The sequence below is a fragment of the Lissotriton vulgaris genome, chromosome 9, assembly GCF_964263255.1.
Source record: "Lissotriton vulgaris chromosome 9, aLisVul1.2, whole genome shotgun sequence".
NCBI classification, from domain to species: Eukaryota; Metazoa; Chordata; class Amphibia; order Caudata; family Salamandridae; genus Lissotriton; species Lissotriton vulgaris.
This window is the reverse complement of record NC_141697.1, coordinates 416,739,806-416,765,609: the sequence shown is the minus strand read 5'-3', so window position 1 is coordinate 416,765,609 and position 25,804 is coordinate 416,739,806. Positions and strand designations below refer to the sequence as shown.

General features: G+C 50.1%; 1 protein-coding gene across 1 annotated transcript in view; it reads left to right on the top strand.

Moving 5' to 3' along the window:
• CINP (cyclin dependent kinase 2 interacting protein) overlaps positions 1 to 25,804 on the top strand; it is a 94,276-nt gene that overhangs the window by 31,552 nt on the left and 36,920 nt on the right. Inside the window, exon 2 of the mRNA XM_086937831.1 lies at positions 20,772 to 20,940. Coding sequence (XP_086793957.1) covers positions 20,772 to 20,940 — 169 coding nt within the window. The remainder of the gene's footprint in view (positions 1 to 20,771; positions 20,941 to 25,804) is intronic.

Below are 25,804 nucleotides of genomic sequence, written 5' to 3'. Positions count from 1 at the left end.
GTAGTGCGCCAGTGGATGAGGATGTTCTGAACCGCTGAGTCCAGCGCAATTGCGATTTGCCTGCCCCTACGGGACTTCAGCGGGTACATCAGGCCATTAGGAAGGCCCAGTAATACATACGCCGGAAAGCGCGGTAACTCAATTTCAAAGTGCGTATCCACCTCATCAAGAACCTCCTTCCAATATGCGGCCAACAAGGGGCAATCCCAAAGAATGTTCGAAAGGGTCCCCACCTGACCACAACCTCTCCAGCACTCCTTCTCAATATGCCTATTCATCTCGTGCAGTCTCTCTGGGGTGTAATACCAGTACGTGGACACCTTGGTGAATGTCTCAGTGAGGCCAGTGTGATACGCTGAATGTCTCGCCCGGTGTGCAATCTGGTCCCACTCCTTGTGGCTAAGTGTCCTACCCAATTCCCTGTGCCATCGTTTCCTGCCCGGATTATAATGATGAAACGGAGGAGGCTGTAAGAACTTGTAAAGATCAGTGATCAGTTTAGCATCCGAGGCGCGGGTCACCAGCCCCTGCTCATATGGTGTTATCTGACGATCAGCGGTGTCCCGCACCTGGGGTTGAAGCGCCCAGTGCCGGACCTGCATATATCGCAGTCTATCAGACTCTGTCAGGGGGAACTCCTGTTGAAGTTGCTGAAAGGGGACCACCCCCTCCGGCCCATAAATCTGAAAGAGCGCTCGGCAGCCCGCCAACCGCCAATGGGAGAACGCGCCCGGCTCCATCCCTGGGGAGAAATCAGGATTATCCACAATGGGCGTAAACGGCGAGGGGAACGTGGTGAGGTCCCGAGTCTCGTGTCCCATACCCTCAGGGGGACGCTCGTGACAAAAGAAGCATAAAGGTTGGGAGGGCGGTGAGCTCGACGCAAGAATGGAACTTCCTGGAGGGTGCGCCCTGCCACCGCCTGGTCCTGAAAGAGCCAGTGCTTATCGGATTCCCACCTGCTCCACTCCACAAGGTATCGCAACTGCGCCGCCTGAAAGTATTTCCGGAGGTCCGGAATACCAAGACCCCCCGCCTCCGGAGCAAGCGTGGAGAGAACTCTCTTCATCCGTGGCTTGCGGCCATGCCAGACAAAGCGCGCGATGTCAGCTTGCGTCTGCCTGATCCAACCCACCGGAGGCTGGAGCGGCAAGGCTCGGAAAAGATACAGGATCTGGGGCAGAACCGTCATCTTGACCGCCGCAATCCTACCAAGCCAAGACAACAGGCCCTTACTCCAGCGGCCAAGTTCTTCCTTGATCTTCTTACTGAGAGAGGTGTAATTAGCCGTTACCATCGCTGGCAACGTCGGCGCCAGCAGAATCCCCAAGTAGGGCACCAGGGACGATGACCACTGCATGGGGAAGAGCCGCTGGAGGTCCCGTCTAGTGTCCGCAGCCAGAGACACGTCCAAAGCCACCGACTTGCCCATGTTCATTTTGAAACCAGCCACACGTGAAAAAGCAACTCGTGGATGCAGGCGGGAAGGGATCTCCTGGGGTCATCCAGAGTCAGCAGGACATCATCCGCATAGAGGCTAACCGCGTGAACATACTGCCCCATCTTGATCCCGATTGCGTCCGGGTTTTGGCGGATCCTCTGGGCAAACGGCTCAATGTAAAGAGCAAAGAGGAGTGGGGAAAGGGGGCATCCCTGCCTCGTGCCGCGCTCGATTGCAAAACTACGGGAGCTGCACCCGTTGACCCTCACCACTGCGGAAGGGTGCCTGTAGCAGTTGAAAACCATCGAGCAGAATTTATTACCGATGCCAAATTTTTTGAGCACCTGCTCGAGATAAGGCCAGTGAACCCTGTCGAAGGCCTTCTCGGCATCCACCGCCAGCAGCATCCGCTCGCCCGGGATCCGCGAAGCCTTCTCCAGAATGTGCGTCACTTGCTTGGTATTGTCGACTGTTTGTCTGCCGGGCACAAAACCAGCCTGGTTGGCCTCAACCAGACCCGGGAGGTGCAGGGCCAGCCTGGACGCCAGAATCCCCGTGTACAACTTGAGGTCGACATTCAGGAGCGAGATGGGCCTATATGAGCCGCATAAGACCCGATCCTTCCCCGGTTTCGGAATCACCGAGACCGTCGCTCTCAGGAGATCCGGTGGGATGGCTCCCGATTCGGAGAAGGAGTTAAACAGCCGAGCGAGGATAGGGGCCACAACCGGGCAAAAGGTTTTGTAAAACAGGGACGTGTAACCGTCCGGGCCCGGGGCTTTCCCGTGCTTAAGTCTGGCTATCGCGGAAATCACCTCCTCAACGTGGATATCGCGCTCAAGACATTCCGCCTGAGCGGAGTCTAGCGCCGGAAGGGCCACAGATTCCAGATAGTCCACGGTTTCCCGCGGCGAGGAGGGCTCCCCGGTGTACAGCGCCTCATAGAAACCACAGAAGGCTTCCGCCACCTCCGCGTCACCCGAGACGGCCACCCCGTCCGCACCCAAGAGCTCCTTCACTACGTTTCGCTGTTGCGCGACTCGGAGCCTATGCGCCAAGAGTTTGCCACACCTATCCCCCCTGTGTAGAATGCATGCTTTAAACGTAACGCTGCGTATTCCGCCCTGTCCATGTCCAGCGCTGACAGTAACTTCCTGGCATCCTTCAACTGCCTCCAAACCCTTGGAGCACCCGTACGGCGATGGACCTGTTCGAGCTCCCTGACCTGGGAAGTCAGCTCCTCCCTCTTCCTTTGCCGCTCCCTGTTTTCTGCTGAGGAGATAGAGATAAATTCCCCCCTGAGGACTGCCTTCAGCGCCGCCCACTGTGTCGCCAACGAGGTGTCCGAGTTACTATTGTGTGCCTGGTAGTCCCGTATCGCCTCCTCAATGTGTTTTACCACTGTCTTCTTGTGCAGAAGGGTGTCCCTAAGGCGCCACACCCCTCGAGAGGGGGGGGGACGCCGGCCACGCAAACTCACCCACGACCGGCGCATGATCAGACAGTGTCAGGACCCCAATGTCCGCCACCGTAGCAGCGGCACGCATCGGTCCACTAACCAGAAAGTAGTCTAACCGTGCGTAGGTCCGGTGCGCATGCGAATAATAGGAGTAGTCCCTATCTGTAGGGTGGAGGGTGCGCCAAAGGTCATGCAAATCCATGTCGGCGATACGGGCCTTCCCGGCCTGGGAAAGTTCCCCAGTCTGCGGGAACCGCTGCGCCGACCTGTCTACTGCAGAATCAAAGACAATATTCAAGTCACCCCCTAGTATGACATGACGATCGGGGGAAGCAGTTACATCCACCAGCACTGAATCCAAAAAGCGTTCCTGATGGTCATTCGGGCTATATAAGGAGCCAATAGTGAACGATATGCCCCCCCAGGCGGAGGCGGTATGCCAAAAGCCTCCCCTTTTGTTCAGCAAATTTATACAACACCTCCCCCTTAAAGGAGCTCGCTAACAGAATAGCCACCCCCGCAGTTTTGGACGCAGCAGAGGAGAAAAACTGGGTGGGAAACCTGGCAGAGCGCATTCTATGGCAGTCGCGGGACAGCAAATGGGTTTCTTGCAGGAGGCATATATCAGCTTGCGTCCCCTCTAGCAGAGACAAAATCGCCCTACGCTTAACAGGGTTATTCAGGCCCTTAACATTAAGGGTCACCACCTTCAGGGACGACATATCTCCCAGAGGCCGGAGACGCTACGTCGCGGGCAGGCAACCGGAGGGGAAGGGGCGCAGGGCAGCAGCGCAGGACAGGCAGAAGTAGGCCAAGTGTGTACACAGGAAACATCGGACGGTTCTTTCCCAACCCCAGAACAACACCCAACCCCACCCCAAACGAACCAATGGCAACTAGCCAAATACCAACTCAAACAACCCATTGTCTCAGTCATGCCCCAAAACGGACAGGTCTGCAGAAAGTACCAAAAGTGGACGTCCGGCCACTCAGTTCTCCCGCTCCCCCCCGACCCTCCCTCCAACCCCCGAACCTGGCACCGAAGAAGCTATGTCCATCTCCCCCCGGGGTGAGTTTAGGCCGTCAAGGCCACACCGTTCGAGTCAGCTGAATCCCTGGCCGCTTCTCTCAGGGCGCTGGCCATGTCCGCTCTGATGGTGGGCGAGTCAGGCCGCCCAGCGCTCGCCGCCGATCTCCGTCTCGCCGACCTCTGTCGTCCTCCTCTATCTGAGCGCCTCCAAGACGGCGTCGCTCCATCCTCTTCCGTAGCCGTGAGCCCCAAGACTCCGCAAATGTCCTGCAAGGAGCGCAGGTGGTGCAGCACCCCGTTCCAACGAAATATCAAACGAAAGGTATGCCCCCAGGAGTACGGCGTCTCGTGCTCACGCAGGAAATCAGTCGCAATCTTGAAGGACCTGCGTTTCTGCAATGTGATGGCAGACAGGTCCTGATACAGTGCCACAGGTCGCTCTCTAAACGTCAGTGGCTGTTTCCTGCGGGCCTCGGACATGATGCGCTCCTTCATCGGAAAGTCAGGAAGGTAGGCCAAGATGTCTGGCGGAGGTGCCGCCGACTGTCGCTGTCGGCCGACCCTGTGGGCCCTATCAATGCGGATCGGAAAATCCGCGGCCTCTCCTAGAATGTCCCGGAACAGGTCTTGCAAGTAGCCCACCAGGTCTGTCCCCTCATCTGAAGATGGTACACCCCGTACCCGGATATTATTCCGCCTCGACCTGTTCTCCAGGTCTTCGGTGTGGGCCTGGAGTTCAACACACTGCTACCTGAGACGGAGAACGTCTTGTTGCAGGTGGACAATCTCGTCGTCCCGACGTTGGGCCGCTGTCTCCACCGTCTCTATCCGCTCACCAAGGCCCTCCACTTCCCTGCGGACCTCGCGTACCTCGCTGGCCACCTCCTGCTTCAGCATCTGGAAGTCCGCTTTAAGCGAGCTGAACAGGTCCTCCATGAAGGATCTCGTGACGGGGGGCTCACCCCCGCCCGTGTCCGCAGTGGCCCGGGAAGAGCCCGGAGACGGTTGCGCCCTGTCCCGTTGTTGCTGGGCCCTGCTAAGCATGTCCGGCAGGGTACGGTCCCCCTTCCTCGATCCTCCTTTTCCAGCCATTCGCGTCTCGTACCTTGTTGCGACCAACTGAAGCAGGGACACGGGCTTCGGCCACTTCGAGGAGTTTCCAGTGGTCAGCAGAGTCCCTCAAGAAGGAACTCCCGGCCAGATAGGGAACCTGCGCCACAGATGACAAAATGGCGGGCCAGTCCAGTCACAAAGAGCCGATCGGCGCCCAGCCAAGAGTACAACAGGGGCCCCCGTCGGGGGAACTCCGGCCGGAGTGTCCCGCAGGAAGGGAGAGGTGTGCAAAAGCGGAGGTGCAGTAGGCGACTTCAAGCGACATTGAAGGAGGGCCGCCTCACCTTCGCTGTGAAGACAAGATGGCGGTTGGGCGGGGCCGGGAAGATCGTCCAAGCCCGGCGATGTCACCGGGGACACTCCAGAAGTCAGGCCCACGGGGAAAAGTTCCAACCAGGGCCGTCGGGCAAGGAAGGAGAAACAGTAGATCTGGCTCCGATCCCAAGCGTTGTCGTCAACCGGCCACGGGGCCGGGGCTCGCACCCCTTGGGAGGCCACCACCGCTAGTCCAAGCACCACCTCGCTCACACGGCAGGGTCCCCGTGCAGGGAAGTCACACAGCCGATATCCCTCAGGCGATCCTCGTCGAGCATCGGGGCAGTCTCCACACCAGATCGCTAGACATCAGCACCAGGCCCCAGCCGGGATGTCCGGACAGCGCCCCGATCAGCTCCGCCTTCAAGGCGCTCCGCCGTCCTGAAACAGTCTTTTAAGGTGCTTCCACCGGAGCGATCGGGGCCAAAGTAGTATCAATACGTGCCCCAAGGTCTCCGCCGTCCGTCTCTCATCCGCTGAGCTTCAGCGGGGAGAGAGAAGCTGACGAAAAAGGGCTCGGGCCTAGTCGGGTCGGAGGAGCTGCGGGAAGAAGCGTCCGCTCACCCCGCCATCTTGGCCACGCCCCCCGTAGCTTTCTTTAAGAAAATAATTTTTGGCATTATAAAATAGTTTAATAATTTCTATATTACTATGTCTACATTATACTGTCACGGAAATAGATGATAAACCTGCAAACAAGCTTCATTTCTGCTTGTTGTGTTTCATAGAGCAATACATCACACAGTGGTTTTACATTAGACAGCACAATATTTATTTCTTACAAAATTAAGTTGCTAACACACACTCAGTCATGTTTTTAAATGTTTTAATGCATATGTGTTTCGTATGTTGTTAAATAATTGCATTTGAACTATATATTTATCCTCTAAGTTCCGATAGAAGTAATTTGAAAACACGTTGTTTTGTCATTTCTGCAGTCTCGAATCCTTGCCCAGACAGTTAATGGTTTTGTTGGCTATTTAGTTTGTTTGCCGAGACCAAATGTCCATAATTCGGGACGGTTGGCTGCTTTAACTCGAAAAGCTTCCTCAGGCGGCCGTTTATACCCCTGAGCCCCTATTGGTCACTGCTTTTGTAGCACCAATAATGGATATTCCGCTGAAAGAATTACTTTGCTCTAGTGGATAAGTTACATGCAACTATCCAAGGAAGGACATGGGGGATATAAGTACAGCTCGAATACCAGGCACTAGATGCCACTCTCCTGGAACAAGGTGACTTTTTAGGTCTGGCCTGGGGACAGCGTTAAGTTTTTGCCAGCCTCTATTAATCACAAAAAAATGAATGCTTGAAATAATAATATAGCCCCCGTCAGCTGTTTCTCGCAATAGTGCTGTTATCTTGTTTACAGCAACAAGCATTGGCAAAGCCAGTAGGTCTCGCCTACACAAGAGCTATTGTCTTTGGCAATGCGTTTTTTCCATGTTGTACACCAGTGTGGCTGCTGTTCAGCATGTCTAAAGGTTAGTGACGTGGAGAGTCCTGGACTGGAGTGGAGGGAATAGAGGGTCGTAGACTGGATTTTTTGGATTAAAGTGTCATTGAGTGGAGTGGTTGTGGTAAAAGTGTCATTGAGTGGAGTGGTAAAGTGTAATCGTTGAGTAGAGTTCAGTGGCAGAGAGTGTCTTATAGTGCAGTGCTGTAGGGTGCAGTGCCGTAGGGTGCAGTGCCATAGGGTGCAGTGGGGTGAACTAGAGTGGAGTGGGCTGGAGTGGATTGAAGTAGTGGAGTGGATTAGATTGGAATAGAGTAGATTGGGGTGAATTGTATTGGGGTAGAGTGGGTTGGATTGAGTAGAATGGGATTGATTGAGCAGAGTGGGGTGGATTGAAATGGGGCGAGGTGATTTGAGGTGGACTAGATTGGTTTGGGGTGGATTGGATTGGATTGGGGTGAATTGGGCTAGAATAGAGTAGGGTTGTCTGTAGTGTGGTGGAGTGGAGTGGAGGGGGATGGATTGGACTGAAGGGGGTGATTTAGAGTAGGGTGGATTGGACTGGAGTGGGGTGGATTGGAGCGTGGTGGACTGGATGGAATGTTTTGAGTGGGGTGGACTGAACTGGGGTGGGGTGGGGTGGATTGGATTGGGATAGAGTGGGGTGGATTTGAGTAGAGTGTGGTGGATTGGAGAGTGGAGTGAGTTGAAGTAGGGTGGATTGGAGTGAAGTGGATTGGACCGCAGTAGGTGGAATGGAATGGATTGGATTGGAGTGAGGTGGAATGGATTGGGTGGGGGGATTGGATTGAGGTGGATTGGTTCGGGGATGGGTGAACTGGATTGGAGTGGGGTGGGTGTATTGGTTTGAGGTGGATTGGAGTGGGTAGATTGGATTTGGGTGAATTGGATTGGAATGCTGTGGATTGGATAGGGGTGAGGTAAAGTGGATTTGAGTGGGGTGGATTGGAATGTGGTGGATTGGAGTTGAGCAGAGTGTATTGGATTGTAGTGGGGCTTATTGTTTTGTATTGGAGGGGCAGATTGTTTTGAATTGGAGAAGGGCAGATTGTTTTGAATTGGAGAGGGGCAGATTGTTTTGGATTGGAGAGGGGCAGATTGTTTTGGAATTGAGCGGGGCAGATTGGTTTGGATTGGAGAGGGGCAGATTGTTTTGGAATTGAGCGGGGCAGATTGGTTTGGATTGGAGCGGGCAGATTGTTTTGGATTGGAGCGCCAAATTGTTTTGGATTGGAGCGGGCAGATTGTTTTGGATTGTGGTTGATTGGAGTGGGTGGATTGCAGTGGATTGGGTTTGAGTGGGGTGGATTGGGGAGGAAGTAGGGTGAATTGAACTGAGGTAAAGTGGATTGGATTGGAGTGGAGTGGGGTGGATGTGATTGGGCTGGATTGGAGTGGGGCAGATTGTAGTGAGGCAGATTGTTTTGGATTGGAGTGGGGCAAATTGTTTTGGATTGGAGTGGGGTGGGTTGGGAGGATTGGAATGTGGTGGATTGGATTGGGGTGAGTGGTTTTGATTGAAGTAGGGTGGATTGGGTGAAGCGGATTGGTGTGGGAAGGGGTGGATTGCATTCAGGGTACTGCACGATTATGTGGTAGAGCACCTTTTCAGAAATTTTACATTAGAGGGAAACAATGCTGCTTTGCAATAAGATAATCCTCATCTTTTGAGAACAGCGCCCACGAGCAAAAACAACGGAAAACATGAGTGCAAAGTGAGGATAGAAGACATGGCAAAAAAAAGAAAGTGAACTATAGGAAAAAAAATCTTTGCAATTTTGTTTGTCCTGCTGGGCACGGTTTAGTCAGTTACATGCCTTCTGTTTGCAAGGCACATAAACATTCAAAAGAACAAAATAGTGCCTCAATTACGTCAGGAGCAGCTGGTGGGCCCTGATTAAGTTGAACCAATCAGTGCTTGGTCCCTGCGCCACAGAGAAGACCGGAAATGATTGAAGAATTACAAGGCTGTAAAGAAGAGTGCCACGCAAACCAACAAATCGAGAACAGTGGGTGGGCTCCAGGCTTTTTTTTTTAACAACAGTGTTTTACAAGCAAGACACGCGCGCTAGCACATGCGCTCGCAGGCTCGACCCAAAAAAAGGGCAATAGGCCATCTCATTTCATCTGTTGGCTTTGCTCTCAGTGTCATTTGTGTTTTGACCAGCTTAGTGGACTGCCATTCGGTTCTAGGGGTGTCAGGCAGTGAGAGTGACAACTTTACATTTAACTGCATATGGCAAGGGCAGCTCTTTTCTCTGAGATGCAAATGGGTGCTTACTTAGCCACCACTAGAAGCACGGCACGCTAGCCCTCCAGGGAGCAGCTCTGTGCAGCTCAGGGATAGAAACTGGAGGAAACAACAAGACCTCACACATTGAGGGTGAAATAAGTGTGTAGCTTGGTGGCAGAGCATCTTTCTTTGCGAGACTGCTGGGTGCATGCACCCATATTCAAGCTTACATTCTATTGTTTCGCTGTTGCTGTCCATACACCCTCGATGTGCAAAGGCCATACTGCATCTCTTACTTCACTCTTGACATAACACACACATGAATGGACAATGGGCGGGGAAGACACACTGGCAGTAGAAATGAATCCCTTGGTTGTGCTCATGTGAGACAATGATGCAAATATAAGAGGTTGTTGCCAGAGCTTGATCTGTGCTGCTCTCTCGCTGAGAAAAGTTCAGCCTGCACTCACATTACATACTCCATCTTTGGCTACCATAAATAAAAACGACGTTTGTAGCTGGATTGTGTGCCAGATATTGATACTTAAACACTGCAATGCACTTTAAAAGAATCTGAAACAATCCCTGAACTGGTTCTCTGTCATAAGTGAAAATGGTGGGCAAGAACCTCTTCATCACGACTGCCGGGAACACCACTCTTTGTCCACTTTGAGTAGTGCCCCAATTACCTAAGTGTTATCTTCCTTACTCTTTTTTTTATAAATCTTTTTATTGATTAATCTTTATTACTCTCAATCTAACCCGTCCTCATCTTGGTTATTACTTGGTGAGGATTGTTACTATTTTGAAGATAAGAAACAAAACGGGAATGCTTCTAATTTACCGCACCTACCATCAGCTGGGTGCTATAAGTAGTCTAGCATTCTCCAAGCACTTCCTGTAATCCAACTCTCTATCAAAGGCCTGGACGTAGAGAGGGTCGGCTGGTCATAATGACTTGTATGAGGACTAAGAGTAAAGAATATTATCAGTAAGTAATTGGCGCATTACCTCCTATGTCCCTTGTCCCAGTCATTACTTATGATGTATACCAAAACCAGAAGGCCTTTGACCAAAACATGATCACCAAATAATGCAATACCTATTGATTTATTTGCAGTTAGAAAATTATAATGAATCAAATTTAATAGGAGAATACTGGCAAACTATCACATTGCTGACTGAGACACTCCAAAACCAACATTGTTTTGTTCTCAAAAACGTAGAGTAAGATTTGAGAGTGGAAGGTCTTCTGGAACCTTGACCTGCTTCTCCTAACTGTGGAGACATTCACTGTTTTTACAGATGTAACCTTTCAACCTCCCAGATAACAGGGTGAGTTTCACAGGAAGTAGAGAAGAAGACAAATGTGGAAGAACCCAAAGAGGTTGAAGCACAATCCTTTTAGTAATCAATCAATCATCAATCATATCATTTGTATAGCGCGCTACTCACCCGGAAGGGTCTCAAGGCGCTTGGGGGAGGGAGGGGGGGGGGCGCTACTGCTCGAACAGCCAGGTCTTGAGTTGTCTCCTGAAGGCGAGGTGGTCCTGGGTCAGCCGAAGGTGGATGGGGAGGGAGTTCCATGTCTTGGCCGCCAGGTAGGAGAAGGATCTGCCTCCAGCGGTGGTTCTTCGGATGCGTGGTACGGCGGCGAGGGCGAGGCTAGCGGACCGTAACTGGCGGGTGGGCATGTGGAAGGTCAGGCGGTCGTTGAGGTACTTGGGTCCCAGGTTGTGGAGAGACTTGTGTGCGTGGGTGAGGAGCCTGAACGTGATCCTCTTGTTGACGGGGAGCCAGTGCAGGTTCCTCAGGTGGCCGGAGATGTGGCTGCGTCGAGGGATGTCCAGGATGAGTCGGGCGGAGGCATTCTGGATGCGTTGTAGTCTTTTCTGTAGCTTGGCTGTGGTTCCAGCATAGAGGGTGTTTCCGTAGTCCAGCCGGCTGGTGACGAGGGCCTGAGTGACCGTCTTCCTGGTTTCGATCAGGATCCATCGGAAGAAGTTGCGGAGCATGCGGAGGGTGTGAAAGCTTGAAGAGGAGACGGCGTTGACTTGTCTGGTCATCGAGAGGGAGGAGTCCAGGATGAAGCCCAGGTTGCGTGCGTGGTCTGTCGGCTTGGGGGTGGTGCCCAGGGCTGGGGGCCACCAGGAGTCGTCCCAGGCGGAGGGTGATGGTCCGAGGATGAGGACTTCCGTTTTGTCTGAGTTCAGTTTCAAGCGGCTGTTCTTCATCCACTCGGCGACGTCTTTCATCCCTTCGTGGAGACTGGTTCTGGCGGTGTCGGGGTCTCTGGTGAGGGAGAGGATCAGCTGGGTGTCGTCGGCGTAGGAGATGATGTTGAGGTTGTGTTGGCATGCGATGGCTGCGAGAGGTCTCATGTAGATGTTGAAGAGGGTGGGGCTGAGTGATGATCCTTGCGGGACACCGCAGATGACTTTGTGGCCTCGGAACGAAACGGTGGGAGGCGGACTCTTTGTGTTCTTCCATCGAGGAACGAGATGATCCACTTAAATGCCTTCTCTTGGATGCCGGTGTTGCTGAGGCGTTGGACTAGGGTGCGGTGGCAGACCGTGTCGAACGCGGCGGAGAGGTCCAGGAGGATGAGTGCCGCTGTTTCCCCGTTGTCGAGAAGGGCTAGAATGTCGTCGGTGGCTGCGATGAGGGCGGTCTCGGTGCTATGGTTGGCTCTGAAGCCGGACTGCGAGGGGTCAAGGGATCCGTTCGTCTCGAGGAAGGCGGCAAGCTGTCTGTTGGCGATCTTCTCGATGAATTTGGCAGGAAAAGGGAGTAGCGAGATGGGGCGGAAGTTTTTGAGGTCGGTGGGGTCCGCTGTAGGTTTCTTCAGTAGGGCGCAGAGCTCTGCATGCTTCCAGCTCTCCGGGAAGGTGGCGGTGTCGAAGGAGGTGTTGATGACGTCTCGGAGTTGGGATGCGATGGTGGAGTCAGCCTTGTTGAAGACGTGGTGGGGGCAGGGGTCAGTCGGAGATCCAGATTGGATGGTGTTCATCGTGCGGACTGTGTCTTCGGTGGTCACTGCGGTCCAGGTGCGGAGGGTGGCGGTGGGGTGCGTTGGTTCGACGGTTGGGTGCGAGGATTGTGCGCCGAAGCTGTTGTGGATGTCGGCAATCTTGCGGTGGAAGAACGAGGCGAGTGAGTCGCAGAGATCTTGTGACGGGGTGATGTTGTTGTTGCCGGTGCTGGGGTTGGAGAACTCCTTGACGATGCTGAAGAGTTCCTTGCTGTTGTGGGCGTTGTTGTTCCGTCAATCCTTCCGTGATTTCTTCTTGGTGGTGCGGATGAGCTGGTGGTGCTTGCGGGTCGCGTGTTTGAGGGCGGTCATGTTGTCAGTGGTTCGGTCGAGGAGCCAGGCTTTCTCGAGGGTGCAGCAGGTCTTCTTGGAGTCCTTGAGTTCGTCGGTGAACCAGGGGGCCTTCTTGCTTCTGGGTCTGCTGGGAGGGTTCTTCAGTGGTGCGAGGTCGTCGGCGCAGGCGGTCAGCCATTGCGTGAAGTTGCGGGCTGCTTCGTTGGGGTCCGGTGTGCTGGCAGGTGGGTTCTGGCTGAGTGAGGTGGTGAGCTGGTCGGCGGTGATCTTGCTCCAGCTTCTGTGAGGAGTCTGTTGCAGTTGGTGGTGGTTGGTGGTTTTTCTGAAGCTGAAGTGGACGCAGCTGTGGTCGGTCCAGTGAAGTCCGGTGGAGTGGCTGAAGGCGATGTGCTTGCTGGATGAGAAGACTCGATCAAGAGTGTGGCCGGCGTAGTGGGTGGGGGTGTTGACCAGTTGCTTGAGTCCGAGGTTGGCGAGGTTGTCCAGCAGGGTGACGGTGTTGCGGTCCTTGTTGTTCTCCAGGTGGAAGTTGAGGTCCCCTAGGAGGATGTAGTCGGCGGAGGGGAGGGCGTGTGGGCTGATGAAGTCTGGGATGTCTTCGCTGAATTGTGTGTGTGGTCCCGGGGGTCTGTAGATGAGGGTGCCTCTGAGGGTCGTCTTAGGGTCGGTATGAATCTGGAAGTGGAGGTGTTCGGCGGCGGTGAAGGTGTCGTCGGCGTCGGTCGTGATGCGGATGGTGTTCTTGTGGACGATGGCGATGCCTCCCCCAGTCTGGTTGACGCGGTCCCTCCTGATGATCTTGTACCCATCCGGGATGGCGATGGTGATGTCGGGGGCTTAAGAGGCGTTCATCCATGTTTCAGTGTGGAATGCGACGTCTGGTGATGTTGTGTCGAGCAGGTCCCAGAGTTCGACGGCGTGTCTGTGGACGGAGCGGGCGTTGAGCAAGATGCACTTGAGTTCGCTGCTGGGGTTTGGCTTGGCGGGCGCGGTGCATGTTCGGAGGCAGGTAAACTTGCAGGTTGTGCAGGTGAAGGGCCCGTGGAAGCGTTTCGGGCCGGCCTGGCAGCAGGTGGGGTTTCGGCCGGCATTGAGTGCGTTGAGGGTGGCAGCGTCGTAGGTCTGTCGGGTCGTCTTGAGTCGGTGGGGGCCAGGGGTCCTGGCGCTAGGCGTGGTCCAGGCGCGGACGGGCGCAGACGGGCTTACCTTTGGCGCGCCTTCGGCGCACAATCGGCGCGCCCGCTGCGCGTTCGCGCGGTCACTTTAGTAGTGGTAACTGTTTACTTCTGGGCCTGAAAAAAGCACTACAATAAAGTGACCTTTCTCCTGTTGAATCTTTAACAACCACCTCTGGATTAATGGAAATAGTGAAAAAGCAAACCGTTTGTTTGACCATTTGAGAACAAGTGGATCCTCTCCCCATGCTCCCTGTTCCAGTAACCTGGAGCTAAAGCAAAAGGGAGAAGGCGTTCATTCGGGAAGCAAAGAGGGCCTTGAAAGGGGTTCCAAACCTACTGCATATCTACTGGAAGGTTAGCCAATCAGCGGGCAGCACGGGCGGAGCCTGCTGTGCTCCCCGAGGCTTCAAATGCACACTGGTACTAGGACGCGCAGCGGGCGCGCCAAAGGCAAGCCCGTCTGCGCCTGGCCATCACCAGGAGCCAGGGACCCTGCCTCTCCTAATGCTCCAAGACTCAGTTACTCTGGGGAGGAATTAAGGGCCCTAGACAGGGCAGTCACCTGTGGGATTCATGGTTGGGCCTCAGATGAGTGCATTGTACTTTTAGCCTGGTCCCAGTGAAGCACTCTACACTATTTTTTTTTTTTTTTTTATGTTCTTGTATAGCGCTCGAATCACCGGGAGGCATCTCGGCGCTTGCCTTGGGAACCCGTCCTGGCTTTTCCCTGTGAGATAGCCCCTACAGGGCATCTCCAAGGTGAAAGCCAGGCATCCCGCCGCGGGGGGCCGTTGTGGAGATTAAGCAAGCTTAATGCCCAGAGTTGCAGAGTGTGAACCCATGATTAGGGCAGGCACTGAAGCGAGAATTATCGAGTCCGTGGACATTTGAGCTCAAGACCCTGCCGCGTCGGGAATTGAACCCTGGTCCCGGGTCTGACCTCAGCTTCAGGGTCTGCCTGCTCTAACCAGTGAGCCACACTTCTCCACATATACAGTGCTACTACGTCGTTATACACCTTCTTGAGTATAAATTGCCGCTCTTTAACTAAACACCATGCAGAGGTATTAGATCTTCTCCAGGACCACTCACCTGAGATTCTCTTCCTAAAGGAAACCTGGCTTTGCACGTCATCTGTGGCCATACCTGCCCTTGCCCTGCCGACAGGTTGCACTATACGGAGTATAGATAGAACTGGAGGGAGAGTAGGTGGTATCGCGATTATATATAAATCAGTCCACTCCTGCAGCCTGTCCCCCATAGACCTTCCAGATTGTGAGAGCGCACTCTTTAAAATCGCACTAGGTGCTAACTTCACCTTTTCCGGCCTTCTTATTTATCGCCCGCTCGGTCCTTCTAAACGCTTCAGAGAAGCTCTGACAAATATGGTGACAGCCCTTGCCTTACATACTGCCAATTTTAATATCATAGGCGATCGAAATCTTCACTTAGAACTGCAGGACTCTCCGGAGATTCTCAGCTTCATTGGGAACTTGGCAGCTTGTCAGCTGACTCAATTGGCCCCTGGTGCGATACATAGAGCAGGAAATCTTTTAGATCCGGTATTCTCGAATTTAGAGATATTGGAAGTGGTAACCCCGCTCCCTATGATCTGGACCGAACATTTCCTCGTCTCAATGCGGTTAATGATAATTGGCGCTAAATCTCTGCCCAACCAGCAGCCCTCACTTAAACGGCCATGGCATAAACTTGATCAAGCTGACCTACGCACAGCTCTAAGCGCAAAACCTCTGCTACAATCAAGCAATGTAGAAGAGGCTGATGCGCTTTTTCAAAAATGGATTATCCAAACCCTAGGCACGTGTATTCCCATTAAACTTACTCCCTCCAAAAGCACTCGAGCCAATGCGGGGTTTAATGAAGAACTCACGCAGGCCAAAAAGAAATGCAAAACTCTGGAAAGATCCTGGAGAAAATCATATGACCTCCAGGCTAAAATATTAAATAGAACAGCTATTAATTCATACCATAAGCTGGTGCGTAAAACTAGAGCAGCACACTATTCCAGCTTGATCTCCACTAGTACTAATCGCAGTAAAACAATATTCTCGCTACTAAAGAACCTGACTACTCCACCAGCAGAATCTGGCAATACTATCTCCTCTAACTCACATTGTGAGGAGCTGGCGACTTTCTTTTTGAAGAAGGTCAAAGATATCTATTTAAAATTTGGGCACAACACTTCCCCCAGTGCCTGTAGTAGGGATGGGAACCTCGGTCCCAAATCTACCCTTCTTGCATCACTCCCCTCCCATGCCCTTTAAGAAACTAGAGAGATTAGTGGCCAAAATTAAATCTGGATCCCCTGTCAATCCCCTAAAATCAGACGTTTTCAGGAAAATTCAATCCGATCTCATACCCGCATGTCTGGAATTACTTAATCTATCCCTCTCCACCGCGATAGTGCCCAAGTCAAGGAAGCATGCTAAAGTAGTACCCTTGCTTAAAAAACCCACTCTTGATTGCTCCAAATCAGAAAACTACCTCCCAATTTCACTGCTTCCGTTTCTGTCTAAAATTCTGGAAGCCCACGTGAATAACACGCTTGCGCGATTCTTAGAAATCAATAACATTCTTGACAGTTCACAGAATGGTTTCCGTCCTCGGTATAGTACAGAGTCGGCCCTGTTAGCAGTGGTTGAACATCTCAAATCTGCGCTAGATGCCGGCAGCACGTCAGTTTTGGTGCTGTTGGATCTAAGCGCAGCATTTGATACAGTCTCACATGAAATCCTGTTCCACCAGTTGGAGGAGATAGGTATTGGAAATACTGCTCTAGCTTGGTTCTCTTCCTTCCTGTCTGAGCGGACGTTCCAAGTGACTTCTCCCCCTTTTGTCTCTTAGGTCCACCTGCTTCGTTGTGTGGTTCCTCATGACTCCACACTGAGCCCTACGCTCTTTAACATTTATATGAGCCCCCTGGCCAGGATGGCTAAGGCAAGAGGAATGTCCCTGGTGTCATACGCCGATAACACCCAACTGGTGATCACCTTATCTAATAATCCCACTCAAGACAAACAAAAATTCAAAGAGGATATCTCCGCCAGAGCAGAATGAATGACAAACAACTGTTTGCAATTGAACTCCACCAAATCAGAAATCCTCCTGGTGGGTAAAGATTCCCATCTCTGGACAAATGAATGGTGGCCTTAGGCATTGGGTAACCCTCCTGACCCCAAACCCATGGTAAAAAACGTGGGCTTTATATTGAATAAAGATCAGAATTTCGAAATACATGCTAAAACAGTGGCCGGGAAATGCTTTGGGATACTCCGTGGCCTGAGACCGATTCTGGGACTTTTTGATGCCCAGACACGCCAGTTGATTGTTCAAGCTTCTTTCCTGGTTCGCCTGGACTACTGCAATGTGCTTCTTCTCGGTTCGAATAAATCTGTGATGAAGAGATTGCAGCGGGTCCAGAATGCGGCAGCACGCGCCATCTTTGCCCTGCCGAAATTCAGCCACGCCTCTAACCTTCTCTACCGTCTACACTGGCTGCCCATTGAGCAGCGGGTTAGCTTCAAGACGCTCTGTACCATGCACAAGATACTGACATCAATAGCCACAGACATTCTTAATGATCTGTGCACCCTGAACACTGCAGCACTCGCGCTGCGCCTAGCAAACCAGTGTCTTGCACGCACTCCTCGTATACGTAAAGCGAGATCTGGTGGCCGCTCTTTTAGACGACTGGCTCCCACACTCTGGAATTCCCTTCCTCTCTACATTCGCGCAGAGACGGATCATAAGATCTTTAGACGGCATGTGAAAACCTGGCTCTTCTCTCAGATCTAATCCCTGCCTATGTTCTCCGCTCTGTTCTGCTTCAGCGCTGGGACGCCTTTTTGCCAAGGCAGCCATGCGCTCTATAAATACTCTAATCTAATCTAATGTGTTAGGTTTTGGGAGGAGGCAAACAGTCTGCTCAAGTGAGCTGCTTCCACATTGCCCAGACCCTTAATATGCAGTGCCAATATTGAGAATAGATGTTTCACTGATCAAAGACTCGTTGACGTTGATACAGGCCACAGTCACCGTATTTTTGGACCTTACCAACACATTAGAAGGATGAAGTTGTTGTTTGAAATGAAAGAGAGATTTGAACACCAGTGTTAAGTCCCTCCAATTCGGAGATTTTGATGATTCTACTGGGTTCCATCATGTTTGTATACAATATAGCCATACACCTAGCTAGGCTAATCTTGTCGGAGTCCTTCCATTCATTATGAACAACATCCTTCACTTAATGATGAATCCGTAGATGAACCTCTGTTTCTTTCACTGGAAATCCTATATTATCATTTATTTGATTTAAAAGTTCAGGCAGTGTAACTTTGGAAATATGCATTCCTTTTTAGGTCTCGCCTACGCAGCGTGCATGCGTTGTATAGGAGGGCCTTTAGCCTTCGCTCTGCTCATTTTTAAGCACACACTAGTGCTTGTGGCAGCATCCACCTTGCGGGAGCGAGCAGCGGCACGCCACAAGCACGAGTGAATTGCTTGAAAAGTGAAGTCTGTGCGCGCACGCACCACTCGCTTGTTTTCTGTAGGCAGCTTGCTTCTCATTCGCTGCAATACGTAGCTGTAGTGCCTGTAGCGGTGGTTCTCTCTCTCCTCCACTCTCCCTGATCCACTCACTCCTGCTCCTTTCGCTGTCTAGTCTGTCTGCCTTCCTGTCTATCTGTCTAATCCCCTCTGTTGTTTTCTCTCTGTTCCTCTCTATCGGCCTCCTTCCTTCTCACTATATTACCTTCCATATTGTACATTCTCTCTATTGGCTCCTTTCTGTTCCCATCTCTCTCCCCCTTCTCTCAACACGTCTTTCTCTGTCTTTTTGTTTGTCTTGCCCCCCTCTTTCTATCCCTCTCTTTCCCAAAGTATCTTTCCTCAGTTCCTTTCATTCTCTCTTTCAGTATCATTTTATATCCCTCACTTCCTATCTCTTTCACTCAATCTCCATGTTACCAGTGCATGTTGGTCTCGCTCACTCCTCTTCTCCATGTGCTGTCTCATTCCCCTCTCTCTCGAACTCTTCCTATCTTGCCTCGTCTTTGCTTTTTCTTGCTCCACTTTTTCCTGCCATCCTCTATACTTCTATTTCTCCTCACCTTTCTCCCAATCACACTCCTTCTCGACACTTCCGGGTCCCATCCATGTACTTTCTCCTTTTCTCACCTACTTTCCCTTCTGCATGGTTCCCGCTCCTTTCTCATTCCCCCCCCCCCTCTCCCACCCTGCTTTCCGCTTTGGTTGACAAGACCCGGAACGAGTGAGAAATGGAAATTGCAAGCCTGAACACAAGGGAGACATTGCGGCTTGTTCCTGTGGTGTGAGATCCATGATTAAAAATCACCTTATGAAATCCTAAAATGAGTGAGACATACCCCGAAAAAGCAGGCCTTTTCGCTATACTACACCCACCACCACCACACACCCCTTCATCCCTACTCCCCCCCCTCACATCTTGACATCCACCATCACCTTCCCGTCTATGTCGCTCTTTGACCATCTGTGACTTTTCAGTAAATTAGGCTTACCTTGTCACCCAATCCCAGTTCATAAAATGGAGCTGGCACTCTGTCACTCTTCCCCATTCTGGCTCCTTGTTCGAGACGCTAGCGCCGAGGCTCGGCTCTCTCTCCCTAACTGGGTGCACCCTCCGCCGCAAGGGTCCCCGCCTACTCGTCTTCCTCAGGAGCTTGAGATGACACGAGGCTACTTCACCCCCGACCCTCACTTGTTTGTGATGTCACTCCTTGGATCGGGAGATCAGTGTCTGATGTGTTGTCTCGTGAGATGCTATCTTTTTTTTAAAGTATTCGTGAAGTGAGACTTTGTGCATCCCCCCGCAAATTAATGATTTGGTATCTCCAGTGCTTGAAGTGGAAAAATAGTAGTGCAGGTACTCTGTAACGGTCCCTGCTTGTTTCTGAGAAGTGCCAGTACTCTCCAATTAAAAATATCAATTCACTCTTGAGAAGAGCTGGTACTTTCCCTTTCAAAATAAAATAGTGCCAGATTAATTGACATCTTATTAACCATTTTAATACTTAACGTCTTACAAACATTGGCAAATCCAATAGATCTCCCTCAACACTTATAAGGTCCCAAAGGCGAGACCTATTGGCTACGGCATTACTCGTTTTACCTTGAGGCGGCAGCGAAGAACCATCAGAGAATTTGGAAGCAGGTAAATGTGAATACATAGTTAACTTCTCAACCGGTTCATCCTCCCATTTTCCTCCTAAGCTTTTTTTTGAGAGAAGGAGGTCTGCTTGATGAGGAGGAAGATGGTGACACGTGTCTCCTTTTTTTTTTTTTGTGCATGCTTCCTCACAATGCATAACAGCAGCAACAGTCCACAAGCAACTCCGTACCAAATCACCAATTCAAGTTTAAAGCACACTGATTACCCTTTTTGTATGCAAACAGACCACCATAATTCAACTAGCTTGCTTTTCCTCCTGCTAGAAACAGTCCGCGCATGTGCAGACCATCGGTCTCCTCGCATGTGCAATCCTGACAGCCGGTAGCATCTCCACTGTAATAAAACGCTTCTCAAGGCATCAGTAAGTAAGATGAACATACTCTTACTTAATAAGTGGGTTTAGGGATACAGTCACAACTCACCACAGCATATTGCTACCACAAACGCACAGTATTTGGAGACTAGCCCGGCTACTTCTGCCTCAACGCTCCTAGTCCTCATCCTATAAGACAGGAAACTAAGCAGTAAGTGCTGGGGAAATGTTAGCCTACTTATAGCACCCAGCTGAAGATGAGTGGAGTTAGCTAGAAGCATTCCTGTTTTGTTTCCTGCCCTTAACAGTGCCTAATGCCCATGTGTACTGCAGAATGTTCCCGAGACATAGAATGGGTAAAACCCTTCGCTACATCTGGCTCTTGGTAATGACTGGGACGAGGAGGAGAGACGTAGCAGTAATAACACTTGGCGAGCCCTAAATTTTGAAATAGCACTTAGTATTGGCTTTGCAACTAACTGTTTTATGTGTGGTTTTGCTTTACCTAATACTATACTTTACAATGCTATAGATTGTATGCTGTTCATATGAACGAGCCAGCTGTGTCTAATCTGGCATTAGGAATTGCCATGTCTTTAGTATTTATTATAGATGAAGGCTCCCTAATCCTTTATTGCGTTTGTTTTCTTTTATGCAGCCAAGAGTCCTAGATCCATCACCCCAAAGAGACCCGCCGTATCTGGCAGCGCGAGAAAAGTTAAAGACAATGCAGCAGATTGGCACAATTTTATATTGAAATGGGAAAAGCTAAATGACATTGGCTTCAACGCAGCGAACAAAATTGTAAATTTAAAAATCAGTACACTGTAAGTATACATCAGTAAGTATTTGTGGGTAGTAGCTAGGGAAAACTGCAGCATTTGTTTAAAACAGAACAAGAAATATTAGAATGGCAAGTAAATACCAGCAAATTCCAAAAGAGCTACATGCATTCAATGGATTGGTTTCTAAGTATAGATGCAAGTATTTATGAATCGTGTTGCAGACTACATTTTTTTTACTATCCTCGCAAAATTATTTAATTCGGTTGGTTTACATGTGTTACATATTGCAATATCTGATACTTCATTAAGTTATTTTGTTGAACAAAAAAAGGGATTGTTCCTTTTCGAAATAAAGGGTCTGATTTTGGTAAAGTCACGTGTTAATAAAAAAAAATGTCTTATTGTGAATAGAAATGTACACAGATCATTAATGTGTTAGTGTTATTAGTTCTGGACATGTGAATAGTCGTAATCATTTTCCTTACCCTCTCTCTTATTGAAAATATGAGGTTGAATGAGGCATTTCCAAACCCAATTTGCACACCTCCTGCATCATTTTCTACCCCTAAAATTAAGTATATAAATTGATTGTGAAAATGCCATTGATTTTGATTGTGAATACTCGCTAAGCTTTTAAAGTGTCGGTGGTTACCATACTTCCACGTGCCAATCCCATAAAACAAGTATCACATACTTTTAGTCAAGTGGGGAGGTCGGCTTTAATACTCTGTGCTGTAGTGCCTAATGAATACAACTTTATGCCTGCGTAAGTTCCAATGTTTTTAAGCTGTTGTACAGAATGTTTCAAGCTGCCTTTTCATTTTACGACTGCGGATATTCTAGCAGTTTTTTTTATTTTGCTAATCAAATTTATGAGCATTTGAGGAAAACAAAACATACAGATCCAGCATAGGCATATACGGTGTATCAAAGTCCATCACCAGTAAACAACAGGAGACCGAGCCCAAGTGTAAGGCCCTCGAACAAGCCATCTCGTGGGAAAGGGCAGTGTAGCAAGACAGGAGAAGAAAATGCACAGCAATCTAAACAGTAAATTTAGCCACTTGCCCCAAACCTTTAAGAAATTTTCAGGATATCCCAGGCCTCAAAGAAGGGTTCTTCTTGGGCTGCACACCAGTCACCCCCCGTCGCCAGTTACGTACAGTAGGGGGTTTGGCCTGTGACCAGGCTGCTGCAATATCTCGCTTGGCCACCGCAACTGCAGTGCCCAGGAAGCGTTTGTCAGCTCTAGAGCTGTCGAGGCCATCAAATACTCCAAGGAGAAGGCATTGGGGATCATGGGGGACCAGCCACCCCAAAGTATGTGTGAGCTCTGATTCCACACCCGCCCATAATGCAGCGAGTCTAGGATCGCAGGGCCTTTGTTCACAAGAGAACTGTAAATCCAGGACACTAAGACCCCCCCCCCCCCCAAGTTCCCCATCATGGCCTGGACTTCTAGCGGGATGAATTCAGGAAGTGAGGTGTTTGGTAGGATATGCACGGTGAGGGCATGTCCAAGCTGCAAATACTTGTAGAATTGGGTGACGTGAAGGGAGTGGCGTTGCTGCAGTTCAGAGAAGGCCCTGATGTGGTCCCCCAACCAAATGTCCCCAAGGCGTGAAATCCCAATCCGATCCCACTGACGAAAGCCCTGAAGGGTCAACCCCTCACGTAGCCAAGTGCTGTACCACAGAGGCGTATGTTGAGTACGCTTCTTGACCCGTCTCATATAGCGCAGAGCAGAGTGCCAGGCCGTTAGGACCGCTCTAGTGATTGGTGGGATAGTATGCGGTATGTGAGCCTGGTCCAATAAGCTGGGTCAGACCAGCCCCCAGTGAACCAGTCGTTAACGACAATGAGTATAGTGGCCAAATAATAAAGGTGGAAGTTGGTCACACCCTTGCCATCGTCAAAGGGGGGTATCCAACAGCGTGCCAGGGCCATACGTGGCCTCCCGCCCCCCCCCCCCCAAGAAGCCTGGTAAGTACTCCATCGAACTCGCAGGACCAACTACCCAGCAGATGAAAGGTGATGTTTTGTAGAATGTATAAAAAACGGGGGAGAATCATCATTTATTCTATCAGTTTTATGGTAATTTCACAAACGTGACATTAAGTTAGTGTTCCACTGGAGTATTAGGGACATTTTCTTGAACTCCCAGCGATATGCACACTCATTTCCACTGCTGCATTTCCAAACTTATACCTAAATGAAGCCATTTGTTAGTGGTTCATGAAGTGAGAAATATTGCCCCCAAAATGCCAGTTTTCTTTGCAGAATTAGGAGGAGGTGGAAAGATTCCTCTTACAATGATTTAATGGAAAATCAATTCCAGGAAGAAAAAAAGTTAAGAAAAATATATTTGCGTATGTTTCTGTGAGTTTGTAAACTTGTGCTATAGGGTTAGGAAATAGGAGAATTCTTTAAAATATATTTTTGTTTCCTTTTCATAGAAAAATATTTTCTTTGAAATGCCTTGCTCAGCTCCACATCCCTATGAACATTAGGCATTTTGGTGCAGGTGCCGGTGTGGTTGAAGAAGCACTCTGGGGTAATTCCTAATCCTACTATTCCCAAATTAGCAATTTTCTACTATGCTTTCTGTCCCTTTATAAAATAGTTTTCTGCTTCTTCAACCCCACCAGTCACAAGTTACAGCCTGCTGCTTAGTCCTTAGGTCTGAAGGAATCTACTACGTTCAGGAGGTTGTTTTCATTTTTGTTTTCTCGTTGGGCCCCTATGCCTTATGTCTTTTTAGGTCGAGCCTAGCGCAGCACGCATGCGTTCCTCAATGGGAGGCTTCTTGTAAGTACTCTAAACTACTCTGTGTGGGTCTGACTCCTCCCACACACCGGATTGGCTTTTGCATGTGCATGTGTCTTTCACTAATGAAAGCACGCATATGGCTAAAGGCGGGTGTATGTCCCAACTCTTTCAGTAATGTTGACTCCCACGGCGTTTTGCTCCCGGGTACGAGTAGCGGCGCGCAAGATGGCAGCTGCATTCCTTGTGGGTCAAGTTACTGTTTAGACAGGACGAGCCTGCGCTTTCGGTTGCTTTTTGTCTATGCGTTAGTGCTTGCTTCTTTATGTCTGTTTGGATCACCCTTGAAGTGTTTTTATCAAAACGTATGTTTTTTTAATCTTAGATCGTCCATTTGCATGGCTGTGCTCTGCATGTGGGTCTGTCTTATCTGTGCAACTGGACATGGTATGTGGTTCTTTAGTGCAGCTGGTGAAAGTGTGCAGGCATTGCATGCTCACTGTCTTGGGGTTTTTCTGAACGTTCAATTGTGTGCTTAATGTATTACTTTCTAAGAAAACGCTACATGCCACAAAAATGTATGTGCCTTTTTGCCTGTGTGTGTGTGCCATTGAAGTGTAAGTGTCTTTATCCGTGTGCCTTTGCGTGCGACGCACGTTTGTTTTTCTTCTCCACTAATGCCAGAGCTGTGATGTGAACATACAATGCGGTTCCTAGAATCTGCTTCTTCCTGGAATAGATAAAAAAAATCCCCATAGCAAGCAGCAAAGAGCTCAATATCAGGTAACGCATTCCTTCCCTGGCAGCAGCAGAGGCGGACGTATGACCTAGCACTCGCTCTCTCTTTCGCTGTCTCTCTCATATTCACCCCATTTTTACAAATAACTCCCAGTTTTGGGTCTGCAGTGAGCACAACCAGCCCACATCCGCATTCTACACTTACTTAGAATACTGTGTGGGGATTACGGTCTATTTTCTTTCTCTTCACATATATAACTTCTCGTTTCGCAAAGTTTTTATTTTCATTTTCAGGATTGATTTTTTTTGTCTTTTAAGTTACACGAGTATCTGGGGGTTCCCCCTGAAATTCCTTTGTGTCCGATTTGGCAGCAGGCTCTTGGCGCCAAGGTGCCGTGTTCTTGCCGAGGGCACTTGCCTTTGTAACTGGCTTTTCTGGGCCATATGTTGCTTCGTGGACTTGGAGTCACAGCAGTCCTAAGAGTATCGTGGGTGATCTGAAGCAGACGCCCGGCAGAGAAGACGAAGGAGCAGCCTCGCTGCTTGAGTAGGGACCCACCCATGCCTTCAAAGCTCTCATGCTTTTCCCCTGGTCGGATATGATTCTCTGCCTGCAAGGGTAAGCTTCGTCCGTCACTGCGGGCTTCTTACGTGCATTTGCTGCTGGTGAACCTTTGCTTTCGGTGTCCGCATGCTTCACGTATGATCTTCCGCAGCCGGCACCCATCCCTCACGCTTACTCTGCTTCCATGCCCCTGATTTACCTATAACATTTCCCTAATTATGTCCCCACATGTGCAGTTCTTCTCTTGACTCTGTGCTTCACTTGTAACTCTTCCACGCGTGTACTACTGCTTCACAAGTACACAGCTTCCCATGCCTGATGCTTTACGTGCACTTTTGCCTCAAGTGTAACCATCCTCCACATGTGCCAGTAGCTCTGGCTAAACACTTATAAGGTCCCAAAGGTGAGACCTATTGGCTATGTCAATGCTTGTTTATCTAAGGCAGCCACTATCCTTGCTGGGGAGCAAAGAAATGGCGTACTTTAAGGGGGTGTTAAGCTATGATAGAAGTTGTTGTCTGTTAAGTGGGGATATATATCTTTTGAATTAATAGTATTACTTTACATGTCTACACTTGCATTTTGCATACTTATCTTTTACGACACTGAGTGACTAAGTGATTTGCCTACAATAAAATGGCCTGGACAGACTATCGTAACATATGGGGTATAGGAACAGTTTGCGACCAGTTTGGTATTTTGCAAACCAACCTATGTACTAATAGGTCGGTTTGCAAAATACTGTTTCGTGTTGGGTGCATATCGACCTACCACAAGGCTAATAATGAGCTTGGTGGCAATTTGTGACACACTAGAAATCACAGCCATCAGAGGGAT